Genomic DNA, 19,717 nt, shown 5'->3' on the forward strand with positions numbered 1-19,717 from the left:
TTCCTTTGTGTTGTTATGTCTTAGTCTTTATAAAATCTTAAGTGGGTTATTGAACTGGTTGGTCAATATATTAAAGATAAACCACATCTTCAGCTCCAATATGAGAAATGCATTAGCTTCTTTACCACTTTATGAAATATACCTGAAACTTCTGGATTAAATGAAGTTTTTAATTTGTTTTATGACTAGAAACTACTTCTGAGAAGAAAGCTTAACAAAAACTCTGAAATGTTGCTGAAAACCTGATTGTTTTTTACTAATACTAATTAACATTATAAGGGAAAATGTGTACACTCAAATAAGAGCTTTTGTAACACAGAGGATGTATTAGGCAATGATGAGTCATTATTATTATCAGTATGTAACTTGTCTCTTTCAGAATAAGTGTATCATGTAAAGATCATCAGAGTGGCTTGCCATTTGGAATATAAGCACATGGTTGAGACCAGGTCAAAAATGGGGCATACATTACAATAAATCTGAGATAGAAGTCACTCTGTAGCTTGATCAGTATATTTGTACAGCCTATAGCTCATTTTAATTGCTTTGTTCATACTATGACTTTTCATTTAAAGTTTATAGAACAGTGTAATTTAGTTTTGTTCATGAATTAGAACTAAAATATGTAGTCAGGTTTCCACCATGAGTCACTTTTTACAACAAACACTGAGCTGCTTTAGAAAAAAACAGAACAAAACAAAACAAAAATAAACAAACAAACAAAAACAAAACGGTATCTCAGGAGATCATGGCTAACTGGAGAGAAGAAAAGCTGTTAGTTATTGTGGAAACCATTACATTTCTCACTGCCCAGGTAGTCAATCTAAAGGTATTCATAGAAAACAAGCCACAATATTGATTTCATTTTTTGTCTAAGATTTCATCCTTCAAAACATTTCTTGAAGCCTCAGCTTGAAGGAAGAAAGTCTAGTGGTAGATGGGCTCTACAGTGGAATGTGTTACAATAAACAAGATGAAGTCTGGGATGACACAATCATCCTTTACTCATTTTTTTATTTATTCACCAATGAAACATTTGTGAACTACCTACTATATGTTAAGCATTATAGTGCATTATGGGATAATGGGGGAATGACAGTTCACTTGACAGGCATCAGTGAAGGATAGTAGGAAGACTTTGGAATTCATGCTGGGGCAATTGATGGTAGATAAATCCAGGAATATTCCAATATCCCATATTTCATTGCCTGTATAGATGGCTAATTTTAGTAACCAAATGGAAGATGTAAAGGAAAAAACTCACTGATGATAGGATGAGGAGAGTAAAGAAACATTTAGTTACTTGGGATGTTATGAATGGAGATCACACTAAACAAAAGTTAAAAGGAGACAAGTGGAGATGAGATGATAACATACAAAAATGAAACAATTTTCATCAAATTTATAATTTTCCATATACTGAATGCTAGAGTGTAGCCTGTCTGCCATTTTATAAAACCCAATTACATTAGGAAGACTATTTTAAGTGATGAATTGTTAAGCCTCTCAGAATCACTCTTTGTTCCTTTTTCTTACTTTAAGATAAAAATGAGTCGGGTTGATCAAATAAAATGAAGTTCCCTCCACATTCCAATATGTTACATACAGTATTGGAAACAGCAAGGAAGACACTTGCAATCATAGGAAATAAACAAGCATAGTTATCTGGCATCAAATGTCAAATTCATATTTCGTATGAGAAAAGCAGTCATATAAAAGCATACTAAAATAGCACTAACAGGAAAGTCCAGCAACTGAATGTCTTTCTATTAGATGCATGACTTATATTTTGTAGGAATTGGGAAAATAAATTGAGAAGATCCATAGTTGGCACATTGGTGACATCTGGTTGCCACCATTCGATTGTAACAAAACATCAGCCTGATTTGGGATGATTAAAAGGTCAGTGGATCATATGACTGGTCAATACTAACACATGACCTCATGAACAAAATGGTCTATATTTTTTCTTTGTACACTATGCTTGAAGTGCATATCAAAACACCATTCTTAAGGAAAATCAATGTCAGTGACTTTCAGACAGTCATTCTCACCATGAATAAATACCCAGAGATGTTGTATCTGTTAATAGGTACAATGATGAGAGAGGGCAGGGGATGGAGCATTAGCCTCTGAAGGCATTTGTTCAGGGCAGCAATTATCCCCAGGTACAGGCTAATATGATTTCAATGGAAGCATGTGGAATAAACAGATGTCATGGCTATGTCCCCATAATGAAGGATTTGCTCAGGCAGAAAAACAATTGGCAGGTTAGTGAACTGGTACCTGCTCATACCTTAGGAGAACTTTTTTTTTTTTAACTGAGCCCACAGACAAACCAGAAACAACTGTTTTTAAAGGGGTAGAAATCTTGAAAAGATTCTGAAATTGTCTAAAATTAAAATATAGTTACCTGGATTTCTTTTTCATTGCTCTGTTTTTAGCCTACTAAATCTTAAATTAGTGAAATTATCTAGGTGCTCTTTCACATATGGAGACAGAAATAAAAACAAATATATTTTAACAATATCAAGCTTTATATCTCTAATGAAGCATGGAGCAAAGCTGACACTGTGTCCACAGCGCTACCATCCAGAGTTAGACACAAACCAGCCCTAGTCAAGGAAGCCCTTGTGTTTTGCTTTGAGGGTGATGCTAATAAGGGTTTCAAAGAAATCTTCTATGAAAGTCCAGGAAAAAAACCTCTCAGATAATCCTTATTTTTTAGGTGGCAGTCAAGACTACAATGGGGGAGGGTGTTGTATGCCATTATGGGTGAGAGAGTCAGAGAGAGGTAGGGGGAGATTGTACATAACAAGAAAATTTAAATGATTTGCTTCATGAAACTAAAAATCAAATCAAGTCAAGCAAGGTGAAAGGCGGGTAGTTGAAAGAGTGTATGCCTAGCACATGTCAAGGCTTGGGTTTGAGCCAGAACAAAATGCACAAGGGTTGAGGGAGGAAGGGAGGAGGGGAGGGAGGGAGGGAGGAGGCGGAGGGGAGGGGAGGGAGGGAGGGAGGGGAGGGAGGGGGGGAGAAAGAGAGAGCAGGAACCGAAAAAAAATGAGATAAAAATGGGTAGGTAGAATGTTATGCTATTTTTCCTAGATAGTGTTATCCATCTGCCTATGCTATTGAATGATTGTAAATATTAAAATTATGTATTTACTAGCCTTGATTTTAGGTTAACCAATGTGAAATTACCTACACATGATCATTTTTACATGAAAAGAACTACTTTATATTTTTAAATAGCATTTGATTTATTACTAAGCACCCTAATGATAAATGTTAATTTCATAGCTTAGAAGGGTGTCTTAAAGAAAGCATAAAATTATAATGAATCCAAATAATGCCATGCAGTGTTAAGCTAGGGTTCTGCTGCATAGATTAACACAAATTATATCAATTTGCCTAAAAGAATCGTTTCTAAAATCAGACTAGTAAGGGTTTGTTCCTCTTGAATTTCTACCTAACATTAGACTGATAACAAGGTCAGATTTCTTCTTAGAAAATTATTATGTACAAAATTTGGGGGATTAAACAGTTATTTCAAGAAATTTTAACAAGTCCTTAAAATTAAGTGTTCGTCTATTTTTAGTAACTTTGAACCTGTCTAGATTTAAAGTCTTTAGACAAAAGCTCTGATTTTCTCATGTTCCATACGCCAGCACCCCACGGGGCTGGCATGGCAGTAATCGTTCTATTGGGAGAGTCGTCAGTCTGTTGTATTGAATAGAGAGCTTAAAACATCATGGATACTTCTGAAGCTCAGCTTGATTTCTGAAAAGCATTTTCTGCATAGTGCATGCTTACTGTACTCAGCTATTTAAAGTACTGTAGCACTTACTAAATTTTCACGTGAATTACTGTTCTACAAATAAAAACTATTGTACCAGCTTATAAAGTCCAGTGTATACTATACCTTTCAAATGGGCATCAGGCAAGCTTCGATTATGTCTTCATATTATTCTTATGTAATCTCATCACTCTTCTTAAAGAAAGAAGGGTAGAAAGGGAACAGATTGCATGACCAAGTCCATATTAAGGGGAATTGATATTTTTGAGTGTGTGTGTTTGTTGTTGTTGTTGTTGTTGTGTTAATAAGGAGAGAATGTGTTCTACATCATTGTGTATTATTGTGTGTCATGTGTATGTGCATTGATATGCATGTATGTATTTGTGGATGCAGACAATGTACATAGGCTCAGAAATCAATGTCAAGTTTTTCAATCACTTTCTATCCTGATTTGAGTAAAGGCCTTTCACTGAACCTAGAACTCAGCTCTGTGCATGTCTGGGTTGGCAAGCCTGGAAGCCTCAGAAACATCCCTGTCTTGGCCTCCCCAGTGTTGAGATCAGAGTTGTACCCTCTACATTTGGCTTTTTATTAGAGTGCTATTACTTCATTTTTCTTATTTGCTCCTCTGCATCATTGCAAATTCTTATCTTGTATGACTTAGATAATGCACATCTGTTAAAAAAAATGTATTGTTGTCTTAGTGGAACAGGATACATATGCAGAGAGCTAAATTAATTCACTGGAGAAGGGGAATTTAGGAAGGTTAGCTTCTGACAGTTAACCAGTCCAAAGGAATTTCTGAAATTATAGGTAGAAAGCTTCCTTCAGGAAATAACTTTTATTTATCTTTTAACACTAATTTTAAAATTAGTAGCATAAGGTTTGACATTAAAATGTACAGATTGTACTTTTAAAATAACTTGACTTGAAATTAGGTTATTTTAAACAGTGAATTGCACAGTCTACTATCTTTCTAAGCAGAGCACACAACATTGCTTACTTGGGTTTTTTTTTTCTTTTTTCAGTTGTTCTGCTAGGCTAAGATTCAAAGTAGGTTACCAGTGAAGCAAGAGAATTTCTGCCTAGTTTTGCAAGAGTTTTATCTATTGCCCTAAAAATAGGGAAAGCTTTCATTTGGGAACTAGCTAAGATTCAAGAGTCATGAATTTAAAAGACAGAATAACCAGTTGTGGTTTTTTTCTTTAATTTATTTAAATCTAACCATGCAAAATGTTCTTGTGTTCATCGCTACTTTCCTTTACCAAGGCTCCTTCTAACATCTTTCAGCTGTATCTAACTCTCAGATCCTTTTAGAGAATTCGTCCCAAATGAGATTCCACATGAATTAATATTCCTTGTTACAGACGAGTTTGGGTAAACTTAAATCTTTACACAGTCTCTGCCCTTGGCTAGCACTAAACTTGCACCAAAAAGAGTGTGTAAGAAGAGGAGCTTTACACTAAAATTCAATTTAGCAGTGCCAACTTCTGATTTATGCAATACATAGGCAATTGGGGAATAAAGTAATCCTCTGCTATGCTCCTCTACCTTCTACACCGAAAAGTACAAGAAAAACAATGCAAAGAGGACAAATAATGTAAGAGCTAGAAGGGACCTCAAGAAATGGAAACTGGGGAAACATGTTTCTTTTGATAGATGCTATGACTTCCTAACAATTGTACTTTTGCCATGAATAACACTAGTATTTCTTAGAAGTAAGTATGCAACAGAGGATATATACAGTTGAGTCTTTTTCTCTTAACTCCAAAGATGTGACTATAAAGACACAGTTGGAAAACAAAATGCACTCAGGAGAGCTAGAGATGGAGGTGTGTAGGGAGCTGCAGAAAACCGCACCCAAAAGATGGCGCCGGTTTCCGCCCTCCGCCAGCCCGTCGGTGAGCGCTCTCTGTGGTAAACAACTCCAAATATGGTAAAGGTCATGTATCCTCTTAATTCTACTTGGAGACAACCTATCCTGGCGTGCCACGTAGGGTTAGGTGATTGGTAGATGTAGGCTATATCAGGCCCCGTCTCCCTCGGCCCGGGGCCGCCGCCGCCATTATACACTGTAAAAGCAAAGAGGTTCCCGATTAAACTGTGTTTGAAGAAGATTCCTCGGTGTGGCGTCTTTCTTGCTGGTCAAGGGTGGACGCCGCAGAGGTGGAAAAAGATTGAGTTGAAAGGTTAAAAAGAGTTCCTAGGTTGAGCCAACAGTGACCGAGGAGCTTGAAAAGATATAACCAATCTGACTATAAAGTCGAGTAGAGGCAGAAATGGGTACCAGAAGAATTCTAGGGGAAACAAATTCTGGTTTGGACACTGTTCCTATAGCAATGACAGAACTAAATGTAAGCTATTAATGAATCAGAAATTTAGTAAAAAGTGTTGACAGTGCATGTTGGGAGGAATAGAAGGTAAACTAAATCCATTAAGCACTCTTTACATTAATACTCGGCAAAGACAGAATTCAGGAATTTCAACAAGGAGTAAGGGGGAGGAAAGAACTGAACAATAAAATGAATGTGTAGGACTATACGAAGTGAGACTACAACACATTAGTGCGTGATTAATGTGAGAAATGAATCACTCAGCTTCCCTACATTAGTTTCTTATCTTGCAAAATGGGGCAAGGGGATTGGACTGAACCAGTATGATATATAGTACGACTTGACGTGCAAAAACAGCTGATTCAAGACAAAAGCAAGCCTGGTAACATCCATTTGTAAACAATGAAAAGAACAGCTTGTTTAAACCATATTTATCAGTGAAGTATTTTTGTTCCAAGAATATATTGTACAACAAAAAGACTCTATGAGAGTGGACTGAAGACTATCTAAAGGAAAAACAATGAGATGCAATAAAATGAAACCATGATGTCCTGAGTGAAGACAGTCGATCACAGTCAAGCCTGCAGTTTGGGACTGCTCTGTTCCAATTCAGGGCTCTCAAGCTTGACCTGCATACAAAACATCTGTGATACTGCCAACATTCTGATTCAGTAGGACCTGGTGGCAGGAAGTGCTGACACTTCCATTTTCTACATGCGCTCCTGTGATGACAATAAACACCTCTGTGCTTTCATATTGCAGTGCACATTATATTTTGATGACTTAAGGTAAAAAAGCAAATCTGTGTGCGCTGTATGTATTGAAATGCCAGACATTTGCATTGGTGACAATAGTCATCCAGAACTAGCTGTGTATCAAGTCATTTGTTCTAAACAAAATACAGGACAACAGTTATCAGCTCTCTCACAAGAAACAGGATAGTCTGGTAAAAAGGTCAATTGACTGTCCAGTGCTGCTTAGAAAAATTGCCACCCAAAATGCCAAAGCATAGTTTTTTTTTTTTTTTTCTCTCTCTCTCTTTATTATTATTAATTCAAGTTAGGGAACAGGCTTGTTTCACATGTACTTCCCCTCTCCCTCTCCCTCCCCTTACCCCCATTCCTTCTCCCCCACCTCCAACCTACCCCCCACCCCATCCACCCACCACTCCCCAGGCAGGGTAGGGCCTCCAACGGGGGATCCACCAAGTCCACCAAATCTTCCTGTGCTGGGCCTGGGTCCCTCCCCATGTGTTCAGAGACAGAGTGCATCCCTTCAAGTGGGATGGGCTCTCAAAGTCCCCCACATACACCAGGGCAAAAAGCCAGTCCACCTCCGGAAGCTCCCAGGAGTGCAGGGGCCTCCCGATGGCATCCATGATCAGGGGGCTGAATTAGTCCCGTACTGGCCTCCCAAAGAGCGTCTGGGGTCGATATGCTTTCCCTTTTTCAGGCCAACTGTTTATGTGGGTTTCTCCAACCTGGTACAGACCCCTTCGTTCTTCATTCCTCCCTCTCTTCAACTAGGTTCCAGAATTCAGCTCAGTGTATTTCTGTGGATGTCTGTCTCTGCTTCCATCAGCCACTGGATGAGGACTCTAGGATAGCATAGAGAGTAGTCATCACTCTCATTCTAGGGGAGGGGCTTCTAGGCCATCCTCTCCTCCACTGCCTGGACTGTCAGATCATGTCATCCTTGTAGGTCTCTGGAGATCTTTCTAGTTCCAGATCTCTTCTCGGACCTATAGTGGCTCCCTCTGATATGGTATCTCTCATCCTGCTCTCTCTCCTCTATTCTTCCCCCAACTCAATATATCTGCTCCTCCATTTCTTCTCCTCTCCTCTTCTTCTTGTGCTCTTATTGTGGCAGCACCCACTCCCCTACCCTCATGCTCTCAATTAGCTCGGGAGTTTATGCCACTTCCCATTCCTGGGGTCCATTTATCCCTTAGAGTCATTCATGATTTCTAGTTTCTTTGGGGAAGAGGATTATAGGCTGGTAAACCTTTGCTCTATGTCTAAAAATCATATATGAGTGAGTACATACCATGTTTGTCTTTTTGTGATTGGGTTACCTCACTCAGGATGGTTTCTTCTAGTTCCATCCATTTGCCTGCGAATTTCAAGATTCCATTGCATTTTTCTCCATTGTATAAATGTACCACATTTTCTCTTTCCATTCTTCAGTTGAGGGGCATCTAGGTTGCTTCCAGGTTCTGGCTATTACAAACAATGCTGCTATGAACATGGTTGAACATATGTCCTTGTTGTATGGACATGCAGTATTTGGGTATATACCCAAGAGAGGAATGGCTGGATCTTGAGGTAGATTGATTCCCATTTTTCTGAGCAACCGCCATACTGATTTCCAAAGTGGTCTTACAAGTTCACACTCCCACCAGCAATGGAGGAGTGTTCCTTCTTCTCCGAAACCTCTCCAGCATAGGTTGTCATTGGTATTTTTGATTTTAGCCATTCTGACAGGTGTGAGGTGGTATCTCAGAGTTGTTTTGAGTTGCATTTCTCTGATGGCCAAGGATTTTGAGCACTTTCTTAAGTGTCTTTCAGCCATTTCAGATTCCTCTGTTGAAAAATCTCTGTTTAGTTCTGCACCCCACTTTTTAATTTCATTGTATGGTGTTTTGGTGGCTAGCTTCTTGAGCTCCTTGTATATTTTGGAAATCAGTCCTCTGTCAGGTGTGGGGCTGGTGAAGATCTTTTCCCATTCTATGGGTGGTCATTTTGTAATACTGATTGTGTCCTTTGCTTTACAGAAGCTTCTCAGTTTCAGGAGGTCCCATTTATTGATTGCAGACCTCAGTGTCTGTGCTTCTGGCATGATGTTCAGGAATCATTCTCCTGTGCCAATTTGTTCAAGGGTTATTCCCGTTATTCCCACTTTCTCTTCTGGAAGATTCAGTGTGGCTGGATTTATGGAGAGATCTTTGTTCCATTTACACTTAAGTTTCGTGCATGGTGACAGGTATGGATCAATCTGCAATTTTCTGCATGTCCGAATCCAATTGTGCCAGCACCATTTGTTGAAGATGCTATCTTTTTTCCATTGTATGGATTTAGCACCTTTGTCAAAAATAAGGTGTTCGTAGGTGAGTGGATTAATATCTGGGTCTTCAATGCGATTCCATTGGTCTATCTGTCTATTCTTGTGCCAATACCAAGCTGTTTTCAGAACTATGGCTCTATAGTAGAGCTTGAAGTCAGGGATGGTGATGCCTCCAGAAGATCTTTTATTGTAAAGAGTTGTTTTGGCTATCCTGGGTTTTTTATTTTTCCATATAAAGTTGAGTATTGTTCTTTCAATGTCTGTGAAAAACTGTGTTGGGATTTTGATAGGGATTGCGTTGAATCTGTAGATTGCTTTTGGTAGGATTGCCATTTTTACTATGTTAATTCTGCCTATCCAAGAGCATGGGAGATCTTTCCACTTTCTGGTATCTTCTTTAATTTCTTTCTTTAAAGTCTCAAAGTTCTTATTGTACAGGTCTTTCACTTTTTTGGTTAGTGTTACCCCAAGATATTTTATGTTGCTTGTGGATATTGTGAAAGGTGATGTTTCCATGATTTCTTTCTCATTGAGTTTATCATCTGTATACAGTAGGGCTACAGATTTTTTTGAGTTAATTTTGTATCCTGCTACCTTGCTGAAGGTGTTTATCAGCTGTATGAGTTTCCTGGTAGAGTTTTTCGGGTCACTTATGTAGACTATCATGTCATCTGCAAATAGTGAAAGTTTAACTTCGTCCTTTCCAATTTGTATCCCTTTGATCTCCTGTTCTTGTCTTATTGCTCTAGCTAGAACTTCAAGTACAATATTGAAGAGGTATGGAGAGAGTGGACATCCTTGTCTTGTTCCTGATTTTAGAGGAAAAGCTTCGAGTTTCTCTCCATTTAGTTTGATGTTGGCTATTGGTTTGGTGTATATCGCGTTTATCATGTTTAGATATGTTCCTGTTATTCCTGTTCTCTCCAAGATCTTTATCATGAAGGGATGTTGGATTTTGTCAAAGGCTTTTTCAGCATCTAGTGAGATGATCATGTGGTTTTTCTTTTTCAGTTTGTTTATATGGTGGATTACATTAATGGTTTTTCGTATGTTGAACCATCCTTGCATTCCTGGGATGAAGCCTACTTGATCGTGGTGGATGATTTTTCTGATATGTTCTTGGATTCGATTAGCCAATATTTTATTGAGTATTTTAGCATCAATGTTCATGAGGGATATAGGTCTGTAGTTCTCTTTCTTAGTCTTATCTTTGTGTGGCTTGGGTATCAAAGTGATTGTAGCCTCGTAGAAAGAGTTTGGCAATATCCCATCTGCTTCTATTGTGCGGAACAGTTTGAGGAGTACTGGAATTAGCTCTTCTTTGAATTTCTGGTAGAATTCTGCAGTGAAGCCATCTGGCCCTGGGCTTTTTTTGGTTGGGAGGCTTTTGATTACTGCTTCTATCTCATTAGGGGTTATAGGTCGATTTAAACTGTTTATCTGATCTTGATTTAATTTTGGTAAGTGATATTTATCCAGAAAGCTGTCCATTTCCTTTAGATTTTCCAATTTTGTGGAATACAGGTTTTCAAAGTATGACCTAAAGATTCTCTGGATTTCCTCAGTGTCCGTTGTTATATCCCCCTTTTCATTTCTGATTTTGTTAATTAGCATGCTCTCTCTCTGCCTTTTGATTAGTTTGGCTAGAGATTTGTCTATCTTGTTGATCTTCTCAAAGAACCAACTCTTTGTTTCATTGAATCTTTGTACTGTTTTCCTAGTTTCTACTTTGTTGATTTCGGCCCTCAGGTTGATTATTTCTTGGCGTCTACTCCTCCTTGGTGTGTTTGCTTCTTTTTGCTCTAAAGCTTTCAGTTGTTCTGTCAGTTCTCTAATGTGACTTTTCTCCAGTTTCTTCATGTGGGCACTTAGTGCTATGAACTTTCCTCTTAGCACTGCTTTTAGAGTGTCCCATAAGTTTGGGTATGTTGTGTCCACATTCTCATTAAATTCTAGGAAGTCTTTAATTTGTTTTTTTATTTCTTCCTCAACCCAAGAATGGTGCAATTGGGAGTTATTCATTTTCCACGCAAATGTAGGTTTTCTGCAATTCATATTGCTGTTGAATTCCAGCTTTAATACATGGTGGTCTGATAAGATACAGGGGGTTATTTCAATACTTTTGTAACTGTGGAGGTTTTCTTTGCTGCCAACTATGTGGTCAATTTTTGAGAAGGTTCCATGTGGCGCTGAGAAGAAGGTATATTCTTTTGTGTTTGGATGGAATGTTCTATAGATATCTGTTAAACCCAGTTGGATCATAACTTCTTTCAGATCCTTTGTTTCTTTGTTAAGTTTCTGTCTAGAGGTTCTGTCCAATGGTGTAAGGGGGGTGTTGAAGTCTCCTACTATAAGTGTGTGTGGTTTTATGTGTGGTTTGAGCTTTACTAATGTTTCTGTCACAAATGTGGGTGCCTTCGTATTTGGAGCATAGATGTTCAGGATTGAGATTTCATCTTGATGGACTTTTCCTGTGATGAGTAAGAAATGCCCTTCTTCATCTCTTTTGATTGATTTTAGTTTAAAGTTCAATTTGTTAGATATTAGGATTGCTACACCGGCTTGTTTCTTGAGGCCATTTGATTGGAAAATCTTTTCCCATCCTTTTACTCTGAGGTATCGCCTGTCTTTGAAGTTGAGGTGTGTTTCTTGTAAACAGCAGAAGGATGGATTCTGTCTTCGTATACATTCTGTTAGCCTATATCTTTTTCTGGGTAAATTAAGACCATTGACATTTAGGGATATTATTGTCCATTGATTGTTGGTTCTTGTTTGTTTTGGATTTATTGTTGGTGGTGTCATTGTGTGTGGATTTTGCCCTCCTGCTTCTTTTTGTGTTTGGCAAAATTAGATTATCTATTGCCTGTGTTCTTGTGCATGTAGTTATGTTCCTTGGGTTGGAGTTTTCCTTCCAGAACCTTCTGTAGTGCTGGATTTGTGGATATGTATTGTTTAAATCTGTTTTTGTCATGGAATATCTTGTTTTCTCCATCTATAATGATTGAAAGTTTTGCTGGGTACAGTAGTCTGGGTTGACATCCATGCTCCCTTAGTGCTTGTAGGGTATCTATCCAAGACCTTCTGGCTTTCAGAGTTTCCATTGAGAAGTCAGGTGTGATTCTAATTGGTTTGCCTTTATATGTTACTTGGCCTTTTTCCTTTGCAGCTCTTAATATTTTCTCTTTATTCTGTAGATTTGGAGTTTTGATTATTATGTGTCGGGGGGACTTCTTTTTGTGGTCCAGTCTGTTTGGTGTCCTATAAGCTTCTTGTACTTTCATAGGCATATCTTTCTGTAGGTTGGGGAAGTTTTCTTCTATGATTTTGTTGAATATGTTTTCTGTACCTTTGAGCAGTGTTTCTTCACCTTCTTCTACACCTATTATTCTTAGGTTTGGTCTTTTCACGGTGTCCCATATTTCCTGGATATTTTGTGTTAGGGATTTGTTGGACTTGAGGTTTTCTTTGGTTGATGAATGTATATCCTCTAGCGAGTCTTCAATAGCTGAGATTCTCTCTTCTGTCTCTTGGATTCTATTAGTTATACTCATGTCTTTAGATCCTGATCGTTTATCCAGTCTTTCCATTTCCAGCATCGCCTCATTCTGTGTTTTCTTTATTGTGTCTAATTCAGCTTTCATGCTTTGAACTGTTTCAAGCGCTTCCTTCACTTGTTTGGTTGTTTTATTTTGGGTTTCTTTAGCTTCTTTAAGAGATTTGTTTATTTCTTGAATTTTTTGGTTTGTCTTTTCCTCTATTTCCTGTAATTTTTTGCTTGCTTTTTCTTCTATTTCTTTAAGGGATTTTCTTGTTTCCTCTTTGAAGGTCTCTATCATCTTGCTGAGATAATTTTTGAGGTCCATCTCATCTTCATGCACTATGTTGGGCTTTTCAGGTCTTGCTGGAGTGGAGTCCCTAGATTCTGGTGGTGTCATATTGGTCTTTCTGTTGTTGAGCGAGTTCTTATTCTGTCTTCTTCCCATATCTTTTTCCAGTGAGTGCAGGAAGGATCTCTCTATCTCCTCTTGTTACTCTGTAGTGTGTGTGGGCCAGGAATTCAATGTCCGAAGCTCTGGATGGTCTTGCCTCTCCTCGTAGTCTGCTCACTCTGCAGGAGTTAGGCCTCCATAGGGATCCTCCTGGTCTGGTCTGTGATGAGTCGGCGGAAGGGGAAGGAAGAGTGTCCTGTACCCAGATTCAGGGAGCTCCTCCCTGCCTGGGCGTGTCTGTTTCAAGCAGGGACAAGCCTGGAGGGATCTGGGTGGATGGCGCTTAGGACAGAAGTTGGGTAAAAGCAGGGGATCGCTCACCTGGTCTGGTCTGTGATGAGTCAGCAGAAGGGGAAGCCCAAAGCATAGTTTTTTAATATAATTCTGCAATTAAATGGCTATATTTTAGTCATTTTGAATTTTTTCTCCTCCAGAACATTTCATTGCCCAGAACATGTGTGTGTGTGTGTGTGTGTGTGTGTGTGTGTGTGTGTGTGTGTGTTGTGTGTTTGTGTGCATATGTATCTGTCTATATAAATGTACAAGTTTATTATGCCTCTAGGCATGACTTGATTTGTTTTATTTAGATGAAGGTGAACTTGATTCCCTTAATGATGTACAGGAACAGAGGGCACAAAATCCTCCTGCTGTTCAAAACAACCAAACTTTCTTTGTTTTACTTTCTGCATATCGCTGGAACTCACTGGCTGGGTTACTGCTGCTTGCTGTGTTGTTTTTCACATTCCAGCCATTCCAATGACACTGTAGAGAGTGGCCCAAGTGTTGTTGCCATCAGTTCCTACCACTCTTATTGGACAGTGGATTCTGTTTTAAGATATTTTGTTCACCTACCAAAGACTTTTAGGAAATGAGATTCATAACGGGCCTTTCATTCATATATATCTTTTTCGGAGAGTTTCTTGGTTCTAGGTCTCTTCCTGACTTAGGCACTGTGGACAAGTTTTCTTATCTCACATTTTCTAGATGCCAGTGCTTTCTTTCCTTTTCATTCCCAACCTGTTCTCAAACATTCAGCTGATTGTACCAGAGGAGCAATGTCAAGTGGCCATGATAAATCAAATTGTTTCAGCTCCACAAAATAAACAGTAAGTAATGTCAGTTCTGGTTTCCTATGGGACAACAGGACACAGAACCCTCTTGACCTTAGTATATTTTAAATTGAAGGAAAAATATTATTTTCAGAGGATATATATATATATATATATATCCCCTCTCACTATTTCTGATAAAATTTTAGTAATTGTTGAGATAAAACTTTGTATGTATGTATGCTTGTTTGTGTATGTATATTTCTGAGGTGTTTGTTTGTGTGTATGTGTATGCTTGTTTGTGTATGTATGTTTATGCATGTATGCTTGTTTATGTATATATGTTTGTATTATGTGTTTTGTGAGCTGTATTTGTGTGTATGTATGTATTTTTGTGAGTGTGTATACTTGTTTGTGTATGTATGTTTGTGAGGTGTGTTTGTACGTATATATCCTTGCTTGTACTTTTATGTTTTGAGGTGTGTTTATATGCATGTTTTTTTGTATATGTGTGTTCATCAGGTGTGTTAGTGTGTTTATGCTTGTGTGTGAGGTTGTTTGTGTGTATGTATGCTTGTTTCCATATGTATGTTTGTGAGGTGTGTTTGTGTGTGTTTATGCTTAATTGTGAGGTGTGTTTGTATGTATATGTATGTTTTCTGAGGTGTTCTTGTGTGTGTGTGTGTGTGTGTGTGTGTGTGTGTGTGTGTGTGTGTGTGCTTGTTTGTGAGGTGTTTTGTGTGTATGCATGCTTGTTTCTATATGTATGTTTGTGTCTATATGAATGTTTGTGAGGTATGTTGTGTGGGGGTGTACATTTGTGGATGTATATTTGTGAGGTGTGTTTATGTGTGCATGTATGTTTGTGAGGTGTGTCTGTGTGTATGTATGCTTGTTTGTATACGTATGTTTGTGTGAGGTGTGTTTGTGGATATATGTTTGTGAAGTGCGTTTGTGTATGCATGTATATTTGTGAGGTGTGTTTGTGTGTGTTCTTTAGGAAGAATAGTTGTTAAGAGAGTTAGCTCTAGATTGTAGGAAGCAATATGATTTATGGATAACTGTTGTCAAACTTTAATCCAGAAATGTCAAAAAATATTTTGATGGTCCACTTGAACCAATATAGAGCCTATATTATACTATTGTATTGGCAATATAGCACTATGATAAATTAGAAATGAGATAATTATTCATACCTCAGAGTGCTATTTTTTTTCTTAGTAAGCAATTATGTTAATTCAGGACTTTGAGAACATAAGAGGTAAGAAAATCAAAAGCAAGCAATAAAAAATAATATAGAAATTTAATATTTGGGCTCTAAAACTTCACTTTATTCCAAATTAAGTGCTGAATTAATTTAAAGTATTCTAGCAATTAGAAATACTTACCTTAATATGTTTTAGGATAACTTCTAAGTACCATAACTTTTTGGCTTGATTTTTCACTGATTGTGGAAATTCAGTAATGTAGCTTGATTTTTTAAATTATTTTTAATTCAATTTCAAACAGTATTAACATTGATTATAAATTTTATACTTACTATTGTAATATAAAATATTACTTCAATGAAGGAAAACATGTATTGTGAACCGTGCAAAATCAGCACAACTGAAAGGTTTTGTCTAAATGGCTTCAGTCACTTGTCAGCTGATTAATTATCAGAGAAATGTTTAGAGAGAAAGCCATGAGATAGCACATATGCTGTATGAAACTGAAGATGTGTGTTCACCCTTCAATACCAATGAAATAGTGAAAATAATAGCAATGTTAGCAAGTCACATTTATTTAGTACCCCATGATGATATTCTAATGAGTGCTCTGCACTCAGAACCTAGAAAAATATAACTTTACAAGGCCAAAGACTTTGGTCATGTGATATTGATGAGGACATTGTGGTGGAGTGGTTACCATGGGTTATCTAGGAGTTCTCAACATAACCACTACTTATAAACAGGGAAAGACTCTGGCTGCAGTTAAAGATATAGACATAAAGTTAGTTCCTGGCTTTGAGGATTAAGGAATAGGATTTAAAACTAAATGCAGAGAGCTTGGAAAATTTGGAAAGAGCCGGAAAACATTCTACTATGAGCCTCAAGAACTGAAGATGAACCACCTGATGCCTTGATGTTTTCCCAAGGAGAACCATGTCAGACTTCTGATATCCCTGCTAGCACTGAATTGGACCAAGCAGAGTATATATGCATCTAGGAGGAGCCTTAGACTTTAAGTTTCTGGCTTCATTTGCTTTATTGTAGAATAAAACAATTTATTCTCCTCTCTAGTAATTGTATGCCAGAAGGAACACCAAGGGCAAATTAAAAAATTCTAAAAGGCTCAAGAAGAGAAGTTTATAGGTGCTTATCAAAATAATCTTATTTCTTTTACTAAAATCACCATTGAAGGGCTCTCGAACAGGCCTGAGTATGGCAAAGATGGTTTTGCCCCATCCTCTCTTTCCTTCTTCCTTACTACAAAACATTAGATTACATTCCTAATGCTGACCTCCAAAGTCCATTCCTGAATTTGGCCACCGACTCATTCCTGAGACTAAACACCAAGGTCCAACGATCAAAATTCATTATTTGCCTAGGCTGACTAACCTGTCCAATCAGGGCTGACCTACTCACCCTAATACACACACACACACACACACACACACACACACACACACACACACACACTTTCTCTCTGAAGCCTACACCTCCAAAAGAAAAAAAAAGAAAAAAAAAAAACAAAAAAACATCTGCTGCTGCTGCTGCTGCTTGCTGTCTGATTTTGCCTGATCCAGAAGAAGCTTCCTCATCCAGCTTGCTCACCCAGAGTAATAAATCTCTTTTGTGCTGAGAATTTGGTGTCTGGGTGTGTCCTGTATGGATTGGAATGGAAGGAGGTGCTTCCTTAAAACCACCTTTCAAATTTCTCAGGAACCCGATGAAATTAAGTATTTTATGAAGGAAGAATAAAAGTGACATCACAAGTCTCACATTCTCCCGGGCATAGAAAAACATACTCTATTTAATTGGGATTTACTCACCCTCACCCTCCCATCCTCTCCCCTTCTTTCCCTAACTCCCTCTCTCCCATCTTCCCTTCTTTCCTTTCTTCTTTTGTGATGTTTTCATACAGTATATTTTGATCTTATTATTTCCCTTCCCCTAAGTCTTCCCAGATTCCTCTCCACCTCCCTTATCACTCAAGTTCATGTTCCCCCCCTCTCTCTCTCTCTCTCTCTCTCTCCCTCTCTCTCTCTCTCTCTTTCACTCTCTTTCTCTTTCTCTCCCCCCAAAAATCAAACATCCAAAGAAAAAGTCAGTAACACAAAAATTACTAAAACAAACAAAACATGCAGTTCCTTTGGTATTGGTCAAATACTTCTGGGCATGGGACCTGCCCTGGAGTATGAAACTCTATTAAAGAAAACTGATTTTTCCCTTTCCTAGTAAGTATCATTGCAAAAAGTTTCTTTGTTAGGAGTGGGACTTTGTGTTCCCTTCTCCTTTTCCATGCTGGGATTTTATCTGGTTTGGAATTGTGCATGCTGTCAGATTCTATAAGTTAATATATACTTCAGTTCTCTTATAACTGGACAACACTATTTCCTTGAAGTCATTCACCATCTCTCTTTTCCAATCTTATCACTTCCTCTTCCATGTAGATACTTGATATTTGAGGCAAGGGGTTTGATAGGAAATCCTATTTTGGAATGAGTGTTCCCTAGTCTTTCACATGCTGTGCATTGACCAGTGTGGTTCTCTGTGTTAATCCCCATCTCCTGCAAGAAGCTTCTCTGATGAGAGTTAAGTGATACACTGATCTGTAGCTGTAGATCATTCAGAGTGATGCCCATCCTTTTTTTTCAGGCAAGCCAATTCATCCTCCCAAAGAACAAGGAGAGCAGAGTTTTTGCCCTCCTGAGAAAGACATTCATAACTGATTTTTGAGGATACTGTGCCCCAAATATTTCCCATCTCATTCTCAGTACTTATTTATTCCCTTTCATATATTAATGCTTAACTCCCCCTTCTACTCACTCATACAGAGGGCTGTTATTTTGCCTGGGAGCTCTGAACATTTTATAACCTTCTCACCAAAATAATGCCACTGCATCTGTGTCACAAGCTATGAAGAACTGGTGAAATCTACCTGGTGTGTCTTCGTCACACTCATGACACCATGTTCCACATCAAGAAGCAGGAACAGTCGAAGAGTGGTCCAGCTTGTTGGGTTCATCTTTGATGCTGAAACACTTGAAGACACTTGAAGCTGCCAGTGACTTGGATTCTTTGTCAGCAGGACAACTTTGATAAGAACTGAAGATCAAGAAGAGCATTTTTGCTTGATAGCAGCAAGAGTGGACAGGGTGAAAGCTATTGCACTTTCAGCACAAAGAAAATGGGAATATTTAAGAAAGGAAGTTGTATTGGTAGAATCCTGGTTGAAAAGTGAGTTGCAAGATCAGGGAATAGAAATGCCAGGTACCAACTTTTATTTTTTTATTTATTGTTTTCTTTTATTGAAAATAGATTTTTTCTCATATACTATATCTTTATTATGGTTTCCCCTTCTGCTACTTCTCCCCTTCCCTTCCCATTAGGATCCATACCCTTTCTATCTCTCATTTAAAAAAAAACAAGTTTTCTAAGAGGTAATAAAAACAAAATCTAATATATCAGAATAGAACAAAATAAACAGAAGGAAATGAGCCCAAGAAAAGGCACAAGAAACAGATATAGATGCAGAGACACACTCAGTTTTACACACAGGGAGCCTATAAAAACACTATACTAAATGCCATAATATATACACAAAGGACCTGTAGGTTAAAAAGAGAGAAATAAAGAATAAATAAATGTATTAAAATAATAGTAAATAAGATAATTTTTAAAGTCCTGACACAACACTATGAGCTATGAGACCTCAAAAGAAGCCACTGAGTTCTTTTCTGTTGTCCATCTACTGCTGGGCATGCAGCCCACCTTTAAGAGTAGTTTTTGTTTTTGTTTTTGTTTTTTTGTTTCTTTGTTTTTCAAGACAGGGTTTCTCTGTAGCTTTGGAACCTGTCCTGGAGCTCCCTCTGTAGACTAGGCTGGCTTCGAGCTCACAGAGATCTGCCTGCCTAGGCCTCCCTGGTGTTGGGATTAAAGGTGTGTGGCACCAACGCCCAGCAATCCTTTAAGAGTAGTTTGTTTTCCAATGAGATCCCCTTGGAGAAAAACTAAATTTTCTTTTGCCAGTGTTTTATCAGTTGGGGAAGCTTCAGGGTTAGGGATGGATGCAAGTATCTACTTTTCCATTAATCTCTAGGAGCCCATCTGGTACAGACCTTTGCCAGCTCTGTACATGCTGCCTCAGACTCTGAGTTCATAAGTACTTTGGTCATGTTGGGTTAGGGGATTTTGTTTCCTTGATGCCCTCCATCCCTTCTGGCTCTTACAGACTTTCTGTCTCCTCTTCCACAGAGGTCTCTGAGCCCTAAGGGGTTGA

At 38.2% G+C, this 19,717-nt stretch overlaps 1 protein-coding gene across 4 annotated transcripts in view; it reads left to right on the top strand.

Annotated features, from left to right (window-relative positions):
* The window catches only part of Alcam (activated leukocyte cell adhesion molecule), a 182,812-nt gene that overhangs the window by 87,613 nt on the left and 75,482 nt on the right, over nt 1-19,717 (top strand). The window contains exon 1 of one of the 4 annotated variants that reach the window (XM_027412521.1): nt 18,507-18,708. The exons of the other annotated variants lie outside the window; for them this stretch is intronic. Within the exon in view, the coding sequence (XP_027268322.1) occupies nt 18,702-18,708 (7 nt within the window). The 5' untranslated portion in view covers nt 18,507-18,701. Of the gene's footprint in view, nt 1-18,506; nt 18,709-19,717 lie in introns of those variants that run through there. 4 annotated transcript variants of the gene reach the window in all.

This window comes from Cricetulus griseus, chromosome 4 (assembly GCF_003668045.3).
Source record: "Cricetulus griseus strain 17A/GY chromosome 4, alternate assembly CriGri-PICRH-1.0, whole genome shotgun sequence".
Classification (NCBI taxonomy): Eukaryota; Metazoa; Chordata; class Mammalia; order Rodentia; family Cricetidae; genus Cricetulus; species Cricetulus griseus.